The 16,967-nt window shown below is 41.9% G+C and overlaps 1 protein-coding gene across 1 annotated transcript in view; it reads left to right on the top strand.

The window, feature by feature from the left end:
* Positions 1–2,770: 2,770 nt before the first annotated feature.
* Positions 2,771–16,967, top strand: part of slc35f3b (solute carrier family 35 member F3b) — a 50,638-nt gene continuing 36,441 nt past the window's right edge. The window contains exons 1-2 of the mRNA XM_061087726.1: positions 2,771–2,868; positions 3,704–3,918. Coding sequence (XP_060943709.1) covers positions 2,771–2,868; positions 3,704–3,918 — 313 coding nt within the window. The remainder of the gene's footprint in view (positions 2,869–3,703; positions 3,919–16,967) is intronic.

Below are 16,967 nucleotides of genomic sequence, written 5' to 3'. Positions count from 1 at the left end.
GAGGATTCACAACATACTTCTTTTTTAAAAACTGTGTGCAGCAGGACTCAGGGGGGTAAGAAAAATAAATGGTGGAAATTACCAAAGAAAGTAGCTGAAGGTTGAAATTATGCAGGAATAAGTCTTACAGGGAAAAGAGACCACGGGTAAACTGGACCCGGCGATTTAAAATATGCTTTTAGTGTAGAAACATATGGAGAATCGTATGATCAGGAGGAAACCTCACCAATATCCAAAAAGCTGAAATCGCAATTAAGAAGCTCAGGTTAGTATAAAGGTTCAAAAGGGACAAAACGAGAATAATAAACCTTCCTGTCAAGAAGAATTCTATAATCCCAGCATTAGTTGACCTTCAGAGACCTTTCGCTCTGCAGACATCTTGACAGGTAATGCCACGTGTTGCATATGCGTTGCACAGCTCAACAATTCTGCTCCAAGAAAAACTTTAGACCCCACTTCTCCTGACTGACATTTTGACAAGTAGCAGCACTAATCATCAGTACTAATGGCTGCCTTTCATTCCGCTGCCGTGGCTGACTGAGACTTTTGATGGCGTGGAGCCAATCTTAATGTCCTGATGTAGAACTGCGCTTTTTATAAACAGGATAAAAAAATCCATTGGAACTGCATGGAAATCAAATGAATGGATTATTAGAAGTGTGATTATGCATCATTAGCAAATGATTATTTGAATAACGTTCTATCTCATGCGTGTTTGGATCCTTTCTTGTGTTCATCTCGTGGCCTCGGGCTTTAGCTCTCGCTCCATATTTAGAAAGGAGTGCAGTGCCCTGCAGATTGGGCCACCAATTAAACCGCCTATCAGAGGTCTGCTGAAGTGGAAGACGGTGTCGCTGGATGCCAGTGAATGACTTGAATATATCAGCAGCAGCCCCCCCCCCCCCCCCTCCCGTTTCTTCTTGTATCCACAGCTTTGATATTTATGAGCTGGGTTTCTCCCGGGGAAAAATGTGTCCACATTATTAACAGTGTATATCACTAGACAGTGTGAACAGTGAGAATGGATTAAGCCTCGTCTGAGCTGTGAGGTTGAGAGGTGCATTATGCAGGATAAACCTGATCCTCCTCTCTCCTTCCCTGTCAATGGGGGGCGTTGACCTGGTTATTGATGACTGGACTCCACTTTTTCTTTTTTGCTTGAGTAAGCAGAGGTCCCTCACCCAACACCTACCGCCTCACACCCCAGCCCCTTTCTCTGGCCACTGATCGATGCAAAACCTGTCTTCCAAAAAAAACAAACTGCGAGTGCACTTGTGCTGCTCTCCACAGTCAGGAGCCCGAATAGGATGCAGACGCAATGCAGCCGGTGGACCAGAGACCTGGGACGCATGGAGGACAGTACTCAACACATGCAAGGTAAACCTCCACTCCACAGGATCATGTCTACTGCTTGCATGCATAGACAGGAAGCAACAGAAAATATTGCATATTATCTTAACTTTGGCAAACTTAATGAAAGTTCTTCAGGGTAATAAATCAAATCTATGCTCCTTTGCTAACAGTTTCTCAACAAAACAAAAAAAGAAGTGTACTGTTCATGTGGCACAGGTCACACTTCTGGAAAACAGAGGCAAAGACAGTCACTTGATTTTTAATCCTCCAGTAAACATAATCACCACCAGTGAACATAATCACCCCATTACTGGAAGCACGGCTCTGATTGGAGGTAATCAAGCTTATCGTTGTAATAGTGTTATTGAAAAGAAAGAACGATTCTACTGTTTAATTCCTACCTCCACTCACGGGTTGGAAATACATATCTCGCCATCATCTTGAAATGCTGATGGATTCTTTATGTAGAGTAGGACATGAATAATAGACCAGAGGGGACTCCGGTTGCCTGTGAATTACTGTGAAAGCTACAGTGATAGTTTCTGGGAAAAAGTTGTCCGATAACAGCCGATTATGTTGATACATCATTACCGGAAAACTAAAAAACATCTTAAAAAGCTTGAAAATGTGCAGTTTCTGACATATTCTGCTCAACAAATTAGTCACATTTATTATTTTATATTCATTCAACACAAGTAAAAGAAATTACAGGAAATCCAGTCAAAAAATGCAGAGAAATCACCATTCAGAGTATGGCACTGACTTTTATTTTTAACTTGAGACTTACTGTGCCTTTCAAAATGTTATGCTCTGATTGAAAAGGGGCAGAAAGATATTGCTTATAATTTTGCTGATGCAGAACGATGTGTGCTTCTTTTGTAATTCACTGACTCAACTATTTGAGCAACAAAGCCAGAGAAAAGTTATTATCACAAACACTTCATAGGAGATATGAAGGAGAGTGATGAGTCAGTAAAGGTGCAGTCAGATATGTGCAGAATGAGATGCAGGGACCACTAGGGGTCTTTTTTGGGGAATACAGAAGATTTGGGAGAGAGCAGAGACTGCATGCTGTCTCATCTTATTTCAATTAGAATAACTTTTAGAAATTGTGATATGTTGCATGAACATGATTGGGGCCCCGTGGTAGATGTCACAGCTGTCACCAACGTATTTCCTGTACGTCCAACTTGGAGATGATGATTAGTTCCAGTGAAATCCGCTAGATGGCGCTGTTGTAGTGCCTCCGGGATCGAGCGCTATCCACAGGCAGAGCGCTGCAGACTCTGAACGTAGAGACAGTCTGTGGTGTGGTGGCCAGGCATATGTTGGTGTCGGAGAGGAGAAGGAGCAGGATGATGGTTCTCGTCTCCTTCGGCCTCGATGAGGATTCAGATCCACAGTAGCTGCCGTGAGGATGTACGGGGATGGAGAGAGCACCGTGTGGGACCGGGTCGGTCGTCCCCATCTGGACTGCATGTGCTACCTTGGACCTCCGACTACTTTGATGCCGATGTAAGACATTTAAAGTTGTAGATAAATAAGCCTCCGGCCGTGCGTCAGGACGCAGGGCTGACCTGTTGCGCACTTGATTTCTCAGGTGCATTGATAAAGTGAGATGACTTTTTCAGGGCAGAAAATATCAGTCTAAGCCAAATCTATGTGTCTAGTATTAATAAGTTGGAGTGAGATTACATTTATTTCTGCTGTGTTTATGATGTTGGCACCACAGGGGGACTTTTACGCACGGAGGGCATCACTCAAAATGTTTTGTTTTCCCACGTCGAGGGTTTCATATCAGCTCAGAGGCTTTCAGGTCACCGCACTGTGTCAGCTTCATCATATTATAGAGCTTTGTTACAGCAATATCTTCTTTTCGTTTGAACTCACCTGGTGGACACAGGGTAACAAGTATTTATATTATAAAATGTGCATTTAATAGGATGCGACTGTGCGCAATTTTGTGCTCCAGTGCGCATATACATAGCGGGATAGCTCCTCCATCCCTACAAATCACTCACGATCGATTCATTAGTTCCTCATTCCTATATAAGCCTATAATGTGATGTTGCACAGTGGATGCATGGTATAGGCTACAACAGTTTGCAGGAGCGGTCACTTTCGCTTAGTGTCTTCCACACTGTTGTGCAGAGCCAGTGGAGGATGATGATTTCTGCACTGTAGAAGAGAGGCGCTGCAGGGGCCCCTTACGCCGCTCTCTGTGGAACATAGAGCACCGACTCCCCTGCTTTAGCCGAGGAGAACTCTTATCTCATCAAGTCACATACCAGGTTTTACAGGCTCCCTTTTATCTCCCCTCTTTGTTTTTTATTTGTTCTTCTCCCTGCAGCGGGATGCGCAGGTCGCCCGACGTGAGCCCCAGACGGCTGTCGGACATCAGCCCGCAGCTCAGACAGCTCAAGTACCTGGTGGTGGACGAGGCCATCAAAGAGGACCTCAAGTCCTCCCGCTCAGTGGAGGACATCAACAGCGCCTCCATAGAGGAGCGAATCCTGCGCATCACCGGCTACTATGGATACCAGCCCTGGAACGCGAGCCACAAGAGTGAGTCCATTTGCACACATGGATGCTGTGAACTTCTGTGGAACATGTCGAGATCATGCCCACTCAATCGGGCTGTTAGTCATCGCTACACTTATCACACTCACACTCAGGTAACATGTGAAATTCATGATGACAGTGATGTAATGCAAAAAGTGCTCTCAAGCATCACTTGATGCCTGATATGGTTTGATAGTCTGGTTTGTGTGGGTGGATGGGTTAAATACTCCATTTGTGATTAAAAAGTGGATTATTTTTCTCTGTTAGTAATCATAATGTGACAAACTGTAGTTTTACTAATAGAGGCACATTTTGTGGCCTTCAGATTTGAAGTGTCCCTCTTGAATCAGCTCATGGATCTTGTTTCTATCCCTCCTGTTCCTCCTCATCCTTCACATTAACCTGGAGTTGATGTTCAAAGTACCGTAGAATGGAAAACTGTATTTTGTTAAGCACAGTTGAATGAGCAGAGTCTGTCACATGGAAGTAATCCACATTGAATCTCAAACTACACTCTTACCTCAGTCAAATGCAAATCCCGGACATGTAAAAGAGAGAAAGAGCAAAGTGCAAAGGTTGGAGGTCCATGTTTATGCGGCACAGAACAAGAAGAAAAGCGCTCATGCATTTGAAAATAGTGATGTAGAAATGTTACAAATGCCCATTCCTCTGCATTATTATGATACATCCAGTTTTCCCCTCACCCTGACAATTAGCTGCTAAAGCGTTCTAACTCCTCGCTGCTCTCGGCTGCTGCAGACAGTGGAGTCAGTGTTTGCAGAGGAGCATCATGGGAGTCAGACAGTGGGAATGTTGCTCGGAGCAGTTGATTCTTTGAAGAAAAAAAGTTGTCGATGCAGCTTTTTTTTTACCCCCTCTCTCCATTTTCCTTTCTTCTCTCTCTGAGTCACTCGGGTTTGATTTGAACAGCAGTAAACGCCTGGACTGTAATCTGCTGCTGCTGATGCTATGGATAGATTACTGTCTCTGCTTCACTCAACTCTGTGGCTTCAGGTGGGATTTCTGTCTCTCTGCGGTGGTGTCAGGACAAACTGTCAGTTCCGTGTTCATTTGTGCGTTAATTGCTCTTGTGTGAAGACTTTCAGGGGGGGGGGGGGGGGGTCCTTGAGGACAACCTTTGGCTGGTGGCATATTTAATAAATTTCATATGAGAAGCTGCAATATTAAACACCTCTGGAGCTGCTTCGGAATTTCTAGGCAGATACCCAACATCTGAACACTGCAGACTTCACAGGACAGCTGCTCTTCAGATCTGAACTAGCCTTTGGTAACCTCTGGTGCCAGGAAGAGATGTGAGTCTGACTGAAGAGCAGGGACACTGGTGACCATGTTTTAAGATTGGAATAATTTGTACTGGGACAGGCAGAGCAATGTGTTTTTCATTTTAAGTTGATGAAAAATATAAATGTCATATTCTACATTGTCTCACATGGGCTCCCATGGCTGCAAAAGCAATGACTTGATACTTATGATATAAATATTCAACAGGGTTGTTTATCTATAAGCATGGATTTTTATCTTCTTTAATGTCTATATTATAAATATTTTAATACTGTAAATGTCGTGACTCAATCCGAAATCACAGATTGAAGTGTATGTGCAGGGTATTTATGCAATTCAACCAGCTCAGTAGCCTCTACATTACCGCTGTTGTACAACTAATCGCTTAATTATAATAGCTGTTCCGCAACAGCTATAATATCAAGTGCTGCTTGTCAGAGTGGGTTGTTTTTCCAGTAATATGAAGGTGAGTAATGACAAAAGTGTCCATTCTCCATTAAAACGACAGGCATTTCACATCAAATGAAAACATCATGCCCGTGTTCAGGAGAGAAAAAGTTACCTGAAAAAAGACAGACACTATTAAGTTACATCATCGACCCAAAACATTTTGTTAATGCTCCATTAGAGGATAGGCACTTTTAGTAAAAATCATATACTGGTGTGGTTGCATTAATCAAGCCTTGATCACACCTCTGCATCCTTCATTAGTTAGTCTTCTCCAGCTTACTATTGGGGAGCATTCATGTTGTCCATTTTTATATACAATCTATGGGTGAAATCCAAAGCTATTTTTGGATGGCATTTTGATTTTAAACCCTAAAAAGGAACCAGCCTTGTTGTTGCAGGAGTTATTTGGGGACAGTAAAACGGTGTTTTGGGAATAAAATATTTCACAATGTGTCGCACTGTTGCATCAGAAATCTTTTCTGTGCGCGCGGCCCATCAGGGGAAATGTCAATTTTCAGTTAATTGAAGCTCCGTTTGGGATTTCAGGAAACGTCGAGTTCCTGCAGCTAGCTAAAGTGAGATCAAAACAGGCCATGATGAAAATCCACACAGCTCTGAGCTCCTTCTGGCCCACCTATAGCTGCAGCTGTGCTTCGTGGCGACCGAAGTCTCACTAGTCACAGATTGCACACAATTTCATGGCATGTGTTGGACATAGTCAGCCCGCAGCCCTGCAGCCCCCCCCCCTGCTGCACACGCACACGACTTCACTACACAGGACACAGTGATGGAGCAACGGCTTATGGCTCGAGAGTGGAGGGCTTATGCTGAAAGCAGACAATTTCAGGAGATGTAGGAGCCCAGAGTACTTCTCAGTAGAGACGCCTGTTTGTTTCATTTACCACCAAGCCGACACGTGTCCTCCTTCACACAGGAGTAAGCAGAGCGAGAGGCACAGTGGGTGTAGTAGTGGAGGCCATTACAGAGGATGAAAGTGTGAGACTTGGCTTTTTCAGTCTGATAGTCTGAATGCAAGACTGCAGGGATTGCAAACCACGCAGGATGCCGTCATGTCCCTCCGAGCATCACTGAGTATGAAACAGCCAAACACAACGAGAAAATCCGGCTCATTTATCAGACCGGCCTGAGGCTACAAACTCAAAACAGAATTAAACGAGAGTTATGCTTTTAGATAGTTGGAGGTGAATTATACTGAAGGTTTTTCCCTTTTATCCTGTGTGTGTTAGGCATGTTTGGTTGTGTATTGTTTTCAACTGGCCACATAACATGTCATGTTTGTAATTCTTGCATATCGCACCTCTCTCTCTCTGTATTAACCGGAATACATTGATAAACACATGAATACGGACATAAAACCCATCATCGATTCGCTTCTCAGTGAACATCAACAAAATCGAGAACTGAGAGACAAGCTGCACTTTGAAAATGGCCGTGGATGGTGGGATGATGTCCACATCAAAGGAAAGGTCAATGGTTACTAGAGAAAGGTTAGACTACTGGACAGAATATATCGAGCTACAGTACACATACACATGTACCATAAAAGCCAATTATTTCTCATTTAGTCTTCAAGATTAGAAATTGAAACTTCTCCAACATTTGCTCTTTCAAAGAAGCAGTTGATTGATGACTTGGAGCAAAGACAGACCTCCAGACTTCCACTGGTAAGCTCTTACGTAAAGTAGCACAGCGATGGTACGATCAGTGCTGCAGAAAACCAATGACATGAAATTATCTCTCTCATTTGTGTCCGTTGGGGGATTACTCCTGCCGAATCCAAATCAAATAATATCTTAAAAATCCTTGCCACGATCTCATTAATAAAACATAGATGAATGTCCTTTTCGCAGACTGATAAGACATTTTCCAGAAGAAGAAATTGAATTTTATATCATTGCTGCAGGTTAACTGGAACAGATACGAGGGGAACTCTTTTCACTTTGCAGGGTAAAGTGGAGAATAAAATCATTTTCCCCTTCGCTTGAGTTGATGTCTTGAATCAGCGCGAATTGAATTAGGTGTTAAAACTCATAGCTTTGAAAGAAGATGGGTTCACTCATACATGCAGGAGCAGTGCAACATGGAACATGAAGAGAACTTGAAAAAAACCCTCAGTCACTTTAGTAAAGTCACAAATTGGACAATGAGTGTGTCTCTGCTAGATTCATCCTTTTATTTCCCTGGAAAGGCTTTTCTCATCTCTGCTACTTGCAGCATGTCAGCCCATTGGGTTGTGTTGGTTTACAGTGAAACATTTTGTTTGTTCATAAGTTGCACTTTTCCTACGTGTATTTTACTCCAGAAAGAAGAGGTGCTCTCTATGATGAAGCTTTTTTCCTCTGTGAAATCGTCCCTTTGGGTTTGCCAAGTTTCACCCAGAAGTGAAACATTTGACAAAACAGACTTTGTTCCTTTCCTAATTTATCTATCGCAAATGAAGCGTCCCATTCCGGTGCGAATTTAGAGCTTCACGAGGCATGAAATGAGGTTGGATTCTATTTTGAGCTCGGGGTGTTGGCATGGTGAGAGCAGGTTGGAGAGAGCCTATAACCCATGTACACATGCACGGCTGCCAGTATCAAGACAGCTGGAAGGGACGGGCAAGGTATGGGGCCGACTGTGACTGCGACGAGAATGGCTCCTTTAAACTCAGCAGGAGCTGAAAAGAAAGACGGGAATAGTGATGAATGTGCACGCTCCCTTGCTCAATTCCGTACAGATAATTTTTACTTGCATAAAAAAATTAAAAAAAAATCCTTCTTGAAAATTCCCCAAAGTTCGGGTTAGGGTTAGGGTTAGGGTTAGGGTTAACCCTAACCCTAACCCTAACCCTAACCCTAACCCTAACCCTAACCCTAACCCTAGCCGATGGATTTCGACGTGACACTCAAAGTAAAGGATGGAATCCAGATTGACATCCATCCGAGGCATTACCAGGCCAGCAGTGAGTTATGAGTCTACCCCTGGGTCCCCATCTAGTTTGTAATGCCGGGGGGTCAGGGTCGTCAGGCTCCTGCCTTTGGTCGATGTCCTTCCCAATGGGTGGTTGGTCCACGTGGTGGCAGCTTTGTTGTTCTTGACTCTCAGGCGAGCTCTCCTGTAGGGGGCCCTGGTTTCCCTATTCTGTGGTTACCCAAGAACTTCTGCACAGTTTCTGAATCATTCTTCACCACAATAAGGTGGAGAATCACAAAGGAGAGAATGACACCCAGGTTGCTACATACACTGTCTGAGGGTTGAGAAAGGCTCCTTGGGAAATGTATTAGATCTTCAGCTGGAATAGGAGTAAGCAAGGGTGGTTAAAGCAAGGAAATGTCCAGAAAATAAGTTCCACACTGATGATCTGTGACAGTGAGAGTGCATCATTATTATCCTGTTCAGGCGGCAGGTGGTAATTTGTCACAGCTAGACAGAGAAATTAATTATATCTATAAATAGCGATTGGCTATTAACCTGTAAGTGAGAACCGTCCAACTTTGATCCACATGTGTATGTTACCTTTATTCAAACCGAGCGATTGCACGCACAGAACAAGTCATGTTGCCTGAGGTTCAGTCAAGGGGCAAGAATATCTATAAACACTCAAATGTCTGCATGTTCACATGATCACGTGCACAGTCATCCACAAATAAACCGAGATAGGAAAGAGAAAGAAGAAAAAACAACAGTACAATATGCAGGTAAACAATTCATTGCCTTGCAGAGTTATTTTTTTTTCCATCCAGCTCCTCTTCTCTTGAAACATACATTTTTTATGCACCGCTACATGTTTTAGTGATATGCATAGCACACAACATACTGGAAACAAGAAATATCAGATGCCCAGAGGACTTGAATATCATTATATATTTAATATTTAATGTAAATGGGTTGTGTGCCAAGGGAACACTACATTTATGAGATTATTTAGACTTATAGTCGCTTTTAACTTGTGAGTGTTTATGTATTCATATTGAGTCTCGCTGCACATCGAGGAGCCGAGCCGTCGCCTCTGGAGGAAAAAAGACTGGGCAGCGGATGATCCTGCTTCAGTAACAAAAGAAACCAGCACATGAAGTAAAGATGATTCAGCAAAGCAGCGAGCATATAGGCCATGAATACGTGTCATGTTTTGAAGAACACTGTCACTGTTATACGGATAACAGATTAGGGGGACTTAGGGTTGCCCGTTTTGAGGATCTATACGATAACAAATATTCCTTAGCTTAGAGAATAGATATTTTGCCTGTGTTTAATGTAAACAGTTTGCAGAATTTTTTTGGATATGTTGTATATATATCTGATTCAGAAAATGTGAGCCATATGGTGATAAAGTGGCCAATCAGCCTTGGTGGTAGTATGTGCTCTCTAACTGCCATTCTAGTTACCCCAGTGGTTTGGGGCTGAATGCTCCCAGTTTCACATTAAGTCTCAAAAAGTGTATTTTAGGCTTTTATTTTCTACAATCACCAGTACAGTAGAGGCAGCTTTCATTGCATAACATCACATCTATAATTTAGAGGATCATCACACACATGCCCCTGAAATTCTTGCTCGAGCCCAATGGACTCGAGGAGCTGCCGAATCAGATGTGTTGCTTCAGAAGAAGAAGAAGACCTCCGATCTTCTCTCTTTCTGCTGCTCGTCTTCGCTCGCTGTGTCATCGTAAGTGCTGGAGATGAGCGCGCAAAGATAACGGCGGCTGCGGAGGAACAAATGAGGCTGCTAATTCAGTGGAAAAAGAATGTAAATGGAGATTCAGTCTCACAGTCCAGAGCTGGATATTTCTTAGAAGACCCATTTCTTGCAGAGGGACACTTTGCCTGATGGAAAGCAGACTGGTAACTTCTCCTGAAGCCTGTTATGTAACATCTGACAACAGGTGGCCTCAACTCTGCATCGATGGGGCTTTTGTTTCTCAGAATTAATCCCGAAGAGAAGTCGTGTAACTGAATTACAGCGGCAGCGCTTTGTTCTCGGTGCTCACTCGGCCTTGTGATGCAAATCCTGCCAGTTGAATGTCAAACTCGGTCCTGCTGTCGTCCCTTTATCCTCCTCACCTCCTCTTATCCGCTGTTAATTAGAAGTTGTGAAGTGATGACTCCTTCCTCTGCGTAATTAATCCAGGGTCAGCTGCGGACATGCACGTCTCGTCACTGTGTGCGTCGGTCGCCGTGCACACAGGAACAGGAAGAGCAAAGAGTAAACAGGTTTGTGCCGGTAATGAGGAAGCTTATTTGGGCATCTTGAAGGGAGAGGATGAGTATTGATGGCAGGTTGTATCACTGTGCAAACACAAACCTTCAAATGCGGTTAAGTGGGTTGAATCTTGCCTTAATGTCAGACTTTAAATGATATTTTATACATATTTATCATCATTAACACAACAGAGGAGAAAACAGAGGGAAGCTAGAATTTTGACACATGCATCTGTGCCAAGTGTCCAGAGTAAAAGCCTTTTTGTGAAAAGACAAAACAGTATCATTATAGTATATCCCTTGTGTAGTTTTTTCTATCCCTGTAGTTTGAGCATTGGTTGGGGAGAAAACTGATGTATCAACTGACCTAGTTATAAAAGTTGGGCACCGCTGTCACATCCCACTGCCTCTTCTCCCCGAATTTCTAGAGCCATCTTAGCCCTTTTGCATGCATTTCAAAAGTTCCATCATATTGAACACAAAAGTCTAAGCTTTTTACATTTCAGCCAGTTTTGCATATTCTACCATCCTCACATCACCCTCCTGCATTAATAGTTATTATTGTATATATTTCCGAAACTGTTTCTGCCCTGGTGTGTGACTGACAGCTGAGTCCAACAACACAAGTGTCAGTCACTCTTCTTCCATGTCGGATCACCACGACGCTCCATTTAAAGAAATGTGGCTGCTGTAAAAAAGACACAAGATACAGACGTTACATTTTTGGATTTACCCCTTTCCCATGTCCACTGTAGAGTCAGATTACAGTGACATGTTAGCTGTAGCTGCATTTGGGTCTGTGAAGGTAATTGAAATAAAATAACTTCAAAAAACAAGACAATAGATATTTTAAAAAAATTGAAAGCTATCATATGATAATATTCCAGAGCTGGTATGGTCCAAGTTGGTGATTAGGATGATATTAGTGCCCCTTACACATCACACACACAACAATCATTCACTTTAAAATTAAAATAAGTTGATCTCTAAATAATCTAGTAAACAGTTGCCTTGAAAAAGCTGAATGAATATAAAAAATATTTTTGAGTTATATATTTACCTTGTTATTTTCACTTAAAGTGTAATAGTTTGAGTTATTACATTTTTGTATTGCTTAAATATGTCAAGTTCCAACTTACGTATGTCACATGATATTAACTTGTCCTTCCAGAAAGTTGTTTTTAATCAGTTTAATCAACCTAGATATATATTCAGGCAAGTCAAATAGCTTCAGGAAACCTTTGTCTGTTCTCATGATATTGTGTGAGACCAGGAACTCACTACAGAAAGAAGCAGAGGGGTTCGTCCTGTGCAGATTGTTGAATTTAAATAATATAAATTGTATAAAAATCACACTAGGTTTTACTAAACATGCACGTAGCAATCAAAGTTTTACATATGTAAATTAAGATGCAACAAAAAGTATTAGTATCACTTGTTGCACATGTGTTGCACATTAATCACCATGAAGCCCTAACATTCCAATAAATAGAAATGTAAAAGCAGTTGTATTAATATCCACCATAGCAATTATAATGACTCAGTTTACCACCAACAGATCCAAACACATGGGCAGTAAATATGTGTGAGTAAATATATTGTGTTCAGTTTCCCTCCCCAAGGGTCAACGCTCTGCTCCTCAGCAGCAGTGACTCATGTTGTCAAGATGTTGACGGTAAAGAGAGGACGACTAATTCTTCAAGTATTTATTCAGGTTTGTTTTCAACCTGATGTTTTGTGCCCCCAAGGATAAATGAAAAACAAGTCGGTGAAATGTTCCAACTGGATGAACTGGACATTGTTTTATACAAGTCACGACTGATTATGTTTAATTTGTGTGAAAGTTGTTACTTTTCTTTTTAGTATTGTCAGTTATTACACCACCCAAGAAAAAAAAAAAAAAAAAAAAAAGGTACATAGTGGCCGCTGTTGGGGATACTAACAAAGCACTTGCAACAAAATGGGTCCTTGGGTTCTGAAAACCTGAGACCGTCGCCCACTAAATCCATCAAAAAGATAGAACAGGAAAATTGGACCAAACCGAAAGATATGAGTCACAGAGAAAGGGGGTTGTAAATAAAAACAGGCACATGAAAAAACTCTTTGAATAAACAACACAACAACAAACTTAGAGATGCGATTAAAAGGTGTTGATCCTCTGACGGCAAAAAACCAAATGCACGTGGAACCCAAACCTCCTTATATACCCCCTTCTCAACTGATTGCCAGCAGCTGACTGAGATCCCATTGCTCCTGATGAGTTGGAAAACTACATATATATCTCAAATTGAGTATAAAAAAAAATAAACCCATTTTGAATTTATTGTCTAATTGTGTTGATCAGCTGTTGCAACAGTCTAGTTACTGTTTTTAGCTCACATAGTTTATAGTGTGATTTTCGCTGTTAGTTGTTAGTTGTTAGTTTAATGGATAAAGCGAAAAAGAAAGTACAACAATTTTAAAATGATGCAACCACTGCCCCACTGACACTGTCTGCTGAGTTGCACCACACAGCAGCACTTTACCAGCAGGCATCACATGTCAGGATTACATACGGTTCAGATACAAGACTTTGCTGGTAGCAAAGAAGCACAAACACACAGTCACATATTTTCCCTTCAGCAAATATCCTTGATCTACGGCTGTCTGGTTTTCTCAGTATAGAAAATAATAAAAGTTGTCAGTTGATACTACTATCTTTTTTTCATCCCTACAGGCTTTTTACTTCACACCCTCACTGTGTGTTTTCATTGCTCACTCTTATGTGTGACTCGGTCTGCGAGGGGTTGAGAGCTGTAACCGCATAGATCAACCACTCTGCTACAACTCCTGAACTCATATCCATTCAGTTCTCATCCTCTCTGCCCTTGTTCACCTTTACGGAGTCGTTTTTTCGTAAAAGCAGGGAGTGATGCTGGAGAAGAGAAAATTGCAGTCGTTTATGTCTAAGCTGCAGCAAAAATATCAAGTGGGCTCAGCCTGTGGCACTTGAGAATAAATTGGAGAAGGTTTCTGTGGTCTAATGGAGGGGAGAAACAAAAAGAGCAGCAATGCATGAGCTCAGAGAATAGTTTCATAATAGTCTCATTTAGTCCAGTGTTTGTCAGAATTTTCGCACCCTCAGTCCTGGCAATAAATAAACTGCAAACTGTAGTGTGTTGTTTACTGTCATTTGTAGACCTCAATATAATGGAGGATGGGTAGTTATAATGCTTCCTGGTGGAGATATATTGTCTCTCCATGCTGGCATTGTGAAACACTCCTCATTGTAAAATTATGTTTTTCTTTTGTCACTGATTAAAGCCATTAGTGGAATTGTTTTTGGAAATGAGGCGTTTGATAGCACTGGTCAGTAAATAGTCTACACCCAGCATCCTGTTAGCTTAGCATAAATACTTTGTGCAAGTTTGCCTGATTCTGTCAAAGGTAATAAAATCTACCAGAAAATGTCACGAATGAACAAATTACTTTACTTTGCATTTTTAAGCGGTGCAACCCAAATTTGGAAGACACTGAGCCCAATAAGTATTCTATGACTATTCTATGACTAACTTTCCATCAAACCTGCAACTTTTCTGTCTTCCACACCAGTTTTGGTGCAGATTAAAAACAACATTATTATTATTATTAATAAATTAGGGGGCAAATAAAATGGAATAAACAAACTCTTAAAATAAACAAAACCAACAAAGACAAATCCAACAACACACACTCAGAGGACCAACTGAAGCAAACAACTGAACAAGGAACCCAAACCTCCTTATATACCCTCCCCCCTTTCTCAGGTGATTTTCACCAGCTGAGATCCCCATGTGCATCCCATTGCTCCAGCTGGAACATGGATTCTGATCTCCACATGATCTCCTTGGCCAAAACACAGATCCACACCTCACTTTAATGAGTGCTTCCCTCAAGAATACCACATCCTTCCACTGAAGAGATTCTGTGTAAATCCCGGTGACAAACAAACGCAGATGAAAACACAACCTCCTTGGCAGAGGGCACAGGGGGGAATAAAATGAAGTTACACACGCAAATAAAACACAATATATATAATTCAACTTAAGTAACCCTGGCAAGACATGTTAAGTAGTGCGTGTTATCTTTGAACAAGATAGTTTTCCCCACTTTTTTCCAGTCCTAATGCTAAGCATAGCTGATCGGTTGCTGGGGAAAGCTTCGTGTTAACCACTGTTTCCGAATAGGACGCTGACTAACACACACACACACACACACACACACACACACACACACACACACACACACACACACACACACAAGCCTCTGAGGGTGTGTGAGGGTGAGTTGGCAGAAACAGCAGCCACAGAAAAAGTGCTGTCAGTGAAAGACGATGAGCCTTTGAAGAACAGCAACAAAGACGAGCCACTGGATGAATCCATCTCTACTCGATACTGTTCTGCCTCTGTGATGTGAACAGGCTGTGATGGGCCAGTTAATTGTTGTTTCTGCGTGAGAGGAAATATCATTGGTGAGTGTTCGACAGCTGATCCCTTCAGTGGGATGTTGATCACAGGAGAATAGTCCTGCTGAACACTGTGCACTCCAACTTTAATCGTTTTTTGTTATCTTCTGATGAGAGATTAGAAACTTGTGACCAGCCGACATAAGGAAGGAGGAGGTTAAATGAAATAGATCAGATTATACAGATCCATTGTTGCAATTTCCCATCATAATCATATTTGTTCGCTGTTGTGCAGCCAAGTCTTATTATCTTTCATTCCATCACATAGATTATTGTTGTGCTCGCAGGAGGATCACTAATGTCTGTGAGAGCGTGAGCAGTCGATTTCTTCAGGAGTTCCAGAGCCACGAGCGAGTGCATCAGGCCACCTCTGTGGTTACCTCACTGCACGTGTTCGGGCGAGTTGCATGAATAGTGAACGATGGCACCGTGTCTGCACAGAGACACACGATCCTCGAATGTCAGATCTGAAGCGCTTTAAAGTCTCGACGCAGGCACGTTACAAACCAAGACGACGAGCAGGACACGACTTAAAAGATATTTCATGTTCACTGTCTCGTCTGCTGTTTCAGAGCTAACAGCGACTGTCAGGAACACATTATTTTGAGCAAGATGTCGCCTGCTTTGCTTTTGGAAACCGCAACACAAAAGTAAAAAAAGCATTTGAAGTGTTTATGGTTTTATAGAGACACACGTGTGGAATCTTCTCTGAGTAAATCGTGATTTGATGATATCAAAAATGTTGAAAAGGGTATTAAGCAATCGCTATGTTCAGTATGTTTAAATATATTTTTTCTCATAGTTCAACAGTCAGCCGCAAAACATATATTGAATTCAAAGTGTACAGGTATAACGGCTGTAGGGCTGCAGCTAGTGATTGATTTCATAACTGATTTATCTGTTGATTGTATTCTAGATGAATTGATTATTCATTTAGCCTAAATAATGCCTGAGAATACATGGTACAGTTCTTTGAAGTCTGCCCAAACCAAAAATAGATTAACTTTATTGCGATATAACACAAATAAATGAACCAAATCTCCACATATGCAAAGATAGAACTATAGACAATGGTAAGAGGACTTCAGTGATTAGTAGATCATTGAAACTGTTGCATAAAAATATTGATCGATTGCAAATTGACTTGTTGTTTCATCTTAATTGATGTTTAATTTGATGAATAATTTATGTCAGTCAAGATACAGATTAACCAACTAACAGCTAGTGGTTTAGGTTTTCAGCTTCCTACATTTGAATAGAGGAGGAATGAATGCACACCGTTCATCTGAAAGTTTTGGTGTCACATGGTCTAACAAGCGTCTCCCTAACCCAGAGACACTCTTACACAGCCTAATATGAGGATTTAATTTAAGTATTAAATCAAATGGTCTGGGACGAGGCTGGAGTCTGCTGGTGCGAGCTGTGATCACCGAGGGAGCGAGTCTTCCCCATGCCATGTCACTATAAGTCATTATTATAACCCCCGGCCCGCACCGTACAAACTATTCAACGGGGGTCAGGAAATCAGGCAATTAAGGGAGCTGTGGATACGGATGAGAGCCGACAGCCATTGGAGGAGTGCAGAAGGAGCCAGGAAGGCTTGAATCTCCCCTCCGCCC

The sequence above is a fragment of the Limanda limanda genome, chromosome 15, assembly GCF_963576545.1.
Source record: "Limanda limanda chromosome 15, fLimLim1.1, whole genome shotgun sequence".
NCBI lineage: Eukaryota > Metazoa > Chordata > Actinopteri > Pleuronectiformes > Pleuronectidae > Limanda > Limanda limanda.
The sequence above is the reverse complement of the archived record's forward strand: the minus strand, read 5'-3'. Positions and strand labels throughout refer to the sequence as shown.